The sequence below is a fragment of the Bison bison genome, unplaced genomic scaffold, assembly GCF_000754665.1.
Source record: "Bison bison bison isolate TAMUID 2011002044 unplaced genomic scaffold, Bison_UMD1.0 scf7180017864303, whole genome shotgun sequence".
In the NCBI taxonomy this organism is placed as follows: domain Eukaryota; kingdom Metazoa; phylum Chordata; class Mammalia; order Artiodactyla; family Bovidae; genus Bison; species Bison bison.
The window spans coordinates 2,486,363-2,492,923 of record NW_011494875.1 but is presented as its reverse complement, the minus strand read 5'-3'; the positions used below and the strand labels follow the sequence as shown (position 1 = coordinate 2,492,923).

Here is a 6,561-nt window from a genome sequence, read left to right as displayed (position 1 = left end):
TCCCTGGGATTGTCCAGGCAAGAACACTGGAGTGGGTTGCCATTTCCTTCTCCAATGCGTGAAAGTGAAGTCGTTCAGTTGTGTCTGACTCTTAGCGACCCTATGGACTGCAGTCTACCAGGCTCCTTCATCCATGGGATTTTCCAGGCAAGAGTACTGGAGTGGGATACCATTGCCTTCTGTAGCCACTTATTCTTTGTCTCACTAATTATATTTGGATACATTTTCCCAGACCTGGATAACTAATGTTTAAGATAAAAATCCTTCTTAAATAAGAGAGGAAGTTGTTGTTGTTGTTGTTGTTCAGTCACTCAGTCATGTCCAACTCTTTGCAACCCAATGGACTGCAGCACTCCAGGCTTCCCTGTCCCTCACCATCTCCTAAAATTTGCCCAAGTTCATGCCCATTGCATCAGTGATGCCATTCAGTCATCTCATCCTCTGATGCCCTCTTCTCCTCTGCCCTCAATCTTTCCCAGCATCAGGGACTTTTCCAATGAGTCAGATTTTTCACATCAGATAAACAAAATACTGGAGCTTCAGCTTCAGTATCAGTCCTTCCAAGGAATATTGAGGATTGATTTCCCTCAAGGCTAACTGGTTTGATCTTCTTCGGAGAGGGGAAAGTACACTACCTAAAATGTCTGTGGCTTTTTAGTACATAAATGGCTACTCTGTGAATTCTCCCAAATTTTGTGCTTAAATATTAATTTGGACTTTTGATGAGCATGTGGTTCTGTTATTCTGGATGATTGCCTTTATGTACACAGACTTATAAATTATTTAAGTTTAAAAACATTTTTTTTTTTTTTTTGGCCACACCATGCAGCATGCAGGATCTTAGTTTGCTGACCAGGGATCGAACCAGTGTACCCTGTATTGGAAGGCAGACTCTTAAGCACTGGACCACCAGGAAAATCCCTATAAACTATTTAAATCTTTCTTTACATCCTTTAAACTACTTACCTACTAAACCATAAATTTTGAAAAACATTCTCAGATTCACAGTGGAGATTGTGACCATTCTACTTATTACTATTGATATCTGTTAAATAACGAATGAATAAATAACCAACGTAAGCCCCAAGTGGAACTTGAGGGAGCTCAGGGCACGGAGAGAACATTTTAGAGGTTGACGCCAGGTATAACGAGGTTTTGGAATTTGTCTCTAGCACTGGTGTAGCTTTAAAAGACTTTTTTTAAAAACCGAACATGGAATTTAAGCTTTGTTCTTTTATCCTACTGTTGAAAAAGTTGCTTTACAATTCCTCTAAGGATTCTATTGCATGTTTATAAAGCTTTAACTCTATTTTATGAATAGTGCTAGTTGCTCAGTCATGTCCGACTCTTTGCGACTCCATGGACTGTAGCCCGCCAGGCCACTCTTTCCAGAATTTTCTAGGCAAGAATACTGGAGTGGGTAGCCAAGTCCTTCTCCAGGGGATCTTCCTGACCCAGGGATCAAACCCAGGTCTCCTGCATTACAGGCAGATTCTTTACCATCTGAGCCACCAGAGAAACACTTGCCACCAATGGACATAACAAGAAAAAATGAATTCTAGATTTTATAATGTCAGCATGTGTGTAGCTATCTTCTGTTTGCTCCTTAAGATCCACTTTCTGTCACCCTCTGTTCTGCTCTCAACCCTGGGAGGTTGATCTGAATGGACTATTCTTTTTTTTTTTTTATTATTCATTTTAATAGAAGGCTAAGAATGGACTATTCTAACAGGCTCCTGTGCCCTTTGGCTTTCCTTGGGTTTGGCCAGAAGGGAAGTCCTGCAGGAGAGCAGAAGCAGGGGATGAGGTGAGGGAATTTATTCTCGACAGAAGGGCTATCTGAGTCTGTGTCCCTCAGCATAAGCTCATTCTTCCTCTAATGTAGTCTGTTCTACGTGATTCCCTCTCCCTTGGTTCCGGTTACCTCTCTCTACTCATGGTTCTCAGGCCTGGAATATGACAGCCCAGAGGTCCCTTTCAGTTCCCTCTCTGCTCACACCTTTACAATAGTACCCTTATTCATAAATCTTCCTTGAATTATTTTAATTTGAATGTGCCATTTCTTTCACATTGAGACTCTAACTGACACAGCATCCTTAAATGGTAGCTAGAGCATAGGTATTGTTGTTTAGTTGCTAAGTAGTGTCCAACCATTTTTGACCTCATGGATTATAGCCTGCCAGGCTCCTCTGTTCATGGGATTTCCCAAACAAGAACACTGGAGTGGATTGCCGTTTGCTTCTCTAAGAGCTCTTCCCGACCCAGTGATCAAATCAAGGTCTCTTGAACTGGCAGGCAGGTTCTTTACTACTGAGCCACCAGAGCATAGAACCTGAATCTGCTCTGAAATGTTTATACCCACAGTCTATGAAAAATGTTCCCTGATGATATTTTCATCTTATTTAGATCCACTGGTAAGTTTTTCAAAGAAACAATGTTGTACGTCATATGATATAAATTTTTCTCTAGTACACTCAGACTAGAAAAATATTCTCAGATTTACATCCAAATCTTTTTGCATATCGCTTATTTATATAAAATGTAATTTATGGAAATACAGAAATAAGACTTTATAAAGTAAATAGGTAAATTTTTAAGGTTTCATTTATCCAGTATCTAATAAGCTTTTTTTAAACATATTTATTTATTTTTCCCAAATAATTCCTTTTTAAAGGTATGTGAGGAAATTAGTACATCAGTACTTCAAACAAGCCATTGTTATTCAACACACACAGCATATAGGAGAACAAAGTTGCTAACCTTTCCTATACAATGAATGTTTCTGTCCCTCTAAAATTCATATGTTTAAACCCAATCCCTATGTGATGGTGGTTACATAGGGAGGTGGAACCTTGGAAGGTGATGAAGTCATGAATATAGAAACCTTAAGAACATGAATAGTACCCTTATAAAAGAAGCCCCAGGAAACTCTCTTGCCCCTTCTGCTGTGAGAGGATATAGCAATAAGATAGCCATCTATGAACCAGGAAGCAAGCTCTCATCAAACACCAAATTCATCACTACCATGATATAAGACTTCACACCCTCCAAAACTGTGAGAAATAAATTTCTGTCATTTATAAGACACTCAGTCTGAGTATTTTTGTGTACCATTTAGCCCAAACATATTAAGACACCTTGGAAACTCAAGATTTAAACGTACAAATATTAGCAAACAACAGATCATTACAAAAAAAAAAATAAACCCCATAATGCTAATAGATCAAAGTCGCTCAGTCATGTCCAACTCTTTGTGACCCCATGGACTATATGTAGCCCCTCAGGCTCTTCTGTCCATGGAATTCTCCAGGCAAAAATAATGGAGTGGTTAAACATTCCCTTCTTCAGGGGGATCTCCCCGAACCAGGGATTGAACCTGGGTCTCCCACATTGAGGGCAGGTTCATATCAAAGATAACCAACACTTATCATTTGCATCACAAAGCATGAGGTATGCACAACTCAACCCCATCTGACCGAGGAGGAAAAGAGCCTTCAAATCTCCTGCCCACTGTCTCAGGACCTGCAAGCAAAGGAACCTGGATCCAAATCTTAGCGTCCAACACAAAAGTTTATGTTCTTAACTACAAAAAAGTGTCCAAGAGCAACTCAAAGCCCACAGAAAAAAACAAAAAAGAAAAATTTTCCAAAGCAAATGACTTATTTCATCCTGTTATAGCAAACTCAGAGTAAGCTTAGAAAAACTACTAAAAAAAGAAAAGAAACAAGAATGCAGATATACACACTACTATATATAAAATAGATAACTAATAAGGGGAACTCTTTTCAATACTCTGTAATGGCCCATATGGGAAAAGAATCTAAAAAAGAGTGGCCGTGTGTATAACTGCCTCACTCTGCTGTACACCTGAACCTAGCATAATGTTGTATTAACAAATCAACTCTACTCCAATAAAAATTAAAAAAATTAAAAAATAAATATTTTTAAATTATTTGTTTATATTCAAAAAATAAAGCATGCAACAGACATCTCTCTTAGAAAAGCAATTTCCTTTTTAATAAGTTTATTTTTCTGTGCATGGTACACAAGAAGGGGTAGAAAGTGAGGTTGCAAATTGTACTATTTTGGTATTAGTTAAATGTTATCTTTGCTTATAGTTCCTGAAATGACACCATTGTATTTTCAATTTAACAGAAATTGCAAATAAGTGAAAACTTTCCTCTGATATACTGGCATACTTGTTGTAAGAGGCCTGAAGTTTAGCATGTATTGGCTACTCTATGCATACAAACAGAACCTTCTCTGTGAAAGAGAATGGGCTAAAAAAATCTGGACTAGAGATAGCATAATTGATCTGTTTAATACCTCAATTTTTCTGCAACTGTGATTTTGCATAACAACTTGCAAAAGTATTTTAAGATGAGACTGTTGATCAATGCTCACTTCTGGTAAATCCCTTTTGCACCATAGCCCTGTCCTGAGGAACTGATAAAAGTGAAACAAAAAAAAATCACCAACAGAAGGTAACAAATAAGCCATGCCTTTTACAAATGTTTAGCAAATGCTGGTTTCGAATTTGAATAATTAAATTAGTTCTCAAAAGTGTAGTGTTCACAAATAGACTAAACATTTTTACATCTATAGTTTATTCATTTAGAAGAATTTGTGCCATCCATTTAGAAACTATAAGCCTATAGCAAAAAGCCTTACTTTGTGGTTGAGACGTGGTCTTCTTTTTTTCCTTGTCATCCATTTCATTCCCTTGAGGCAGCTCCATGTCTTTATTTGTCTTATTTTTCCCTTTAACACACACTTCAAATGGATGGATTCCTTCATCAAAGGTGGTTTATAATTTCTGTGAGTTCATAGACCACAACCAGCATTCCTTCGTGATCCTAAAGAAAATGTAAAAGTACAATATTGGCGCCACAAAAAACAAGTGTGTTTTAAATGATGAGTATTTTAAAGATGAGCTTAGTGCAAAAAAGTGACGCAATGAAAACAGACTGAAGTCCGAGCAGAGAAGTCACAGATTCAGCTTTCCTTGAGGATGCCTGCTTGGAACGATGAGATTGTTGAGGAGACCGTGGAGAAGCTGACAGATGGTCTTCTCAGGTGCACAGCTCCTCACCTTCCTTACGTGTCCCAGTGTGAGCAGGAATCCTTTCTAGCAGCTGACATGGTCTTGTGTCACCAGTACTGGGTGTTGAAAGCAGGCCACCCCATCTGATTTCTTAAAACCCCATTTTCTGTAGGCTGACGATGGCAAAGGTCAATTATGAAACAGGAACTTTTGACACAACTCAACATCCCTAGTCACAGAGAAACATTTACAAAACAAACGCCCCCATGCAATTGAAATTCCTAATTGATTAAAATGTAGATATGAGTGTTGGACATAATCCATTCACTCCTTATTTCTTTTACGGCCCTACTACATCATCTTTCCAGCTTAAGTAAGGAGTACACTGCTCTTCAAGGAAAAAGAATAAATGGCACCCAGTGCCTGGAAAACCCCATGGACGGAGGAGCCTGGTAGGCTCCAGTCCATGGGTTGCGAAGAATTGGACCCGACTGAGCAACTTCACTTTCACTTTTCACTTTCATGCATTGGAGAAGGAAATGGCAACCCACTCCAGTGTTCTTGCCTGGAGAATCCCAGGGATAGGGGAGCCTGGTGGGCTGCCGTCTATGGGGTCGCGCAGAGTCGGACATGACTGAAGCAACTTAGCAGCAGCAGCAGCAGTGTTGACAAATTACTTGAATATAATATAAATACAATGTAGCTTATATAAATATGACATAAATTCTGTATGACTACAAGTTCTTTAAAAAACCATAAAATTTAAGCCAATCTACACGTTACAAGTATAAAGTTAATAATATTAAAATAAACAGCATTGATTTAATGTTTTTTTGATGAAGCAAAACCACAAATGTCTATTCCAAAAGTGCTTAGGGGGTAATTTGTATTTCATTTATCTATATGAGTCTCTTTATTTTGAAGATAACACTCATTTGAATGATTCTTATTATTGTTATGATTTTTCCTTTTAAACTATACATTCATCTTGAATCATCAAGCCATGATTTTTTTCAGTTTTACTGAGATGTAATTGACAAATAGAAATGTAAGGAACAAAGTATACGTGGTGGTGATTTGATATATGTATGCATTGTGAAAAGACTCCCACCACCTAATTAATTAACATATCCATCACCTCACATAATGATCTTTCTTTTTGTTTTTTCGGTGAGAACATTAAAGTTCTATTCTCTCAGCAAATTTCAATTATATTATACAGTTGACCCTTGAACAATATGGTAGTTAGAGGCATCAACCTCCCACACAGTAGAAAATCAAAGTATAATTTTAATAGGCTACTGTATCCGCAGTTTCACAGCCAAGTAGTCAACCAACCACAGATTGTGTAATATGTACTTAATTTTTTAAAAAAATGTGTGTATGTGGACCCATGCAGTTCAAACCTGTGTTGTACAAGAATCAACTGTACAGTGCTATCAACTATAGTCACCATGTTTTACACCGTGTTTACACATAGTTTACACATGTTTTAGTGTAAACTTATTCATCTCATA

The 6,561-nt window shown here is 37.8% G+C and overlaps 1 protein-coding gene across 1 annotated transcript in view; it reads right to left on the bottom strand.

Moving 5' to 3' along the window:
• STX11 (syntaxin 11) overlaps positions 1-5,095 on the bottom strand; it is a 50,949-nt gene extending 45,854 nt beyond the window's left edge. The window contains exon 1 of the mRNA XM_010851485.1: positions 4,672-5,095. Within this exon, the coding sequence (XP_010849787.1) occupies positions 4,672-4,738 (67 nt within the window). The 5' untranslated portion in view covers positions 4,739-5,095. The remainder of the gene's footprint in view (positions 1-4,671) is intronic.
• Between the last annotated feature and the right edge of the window lie 1,466 nt (positions 5,096-6,561).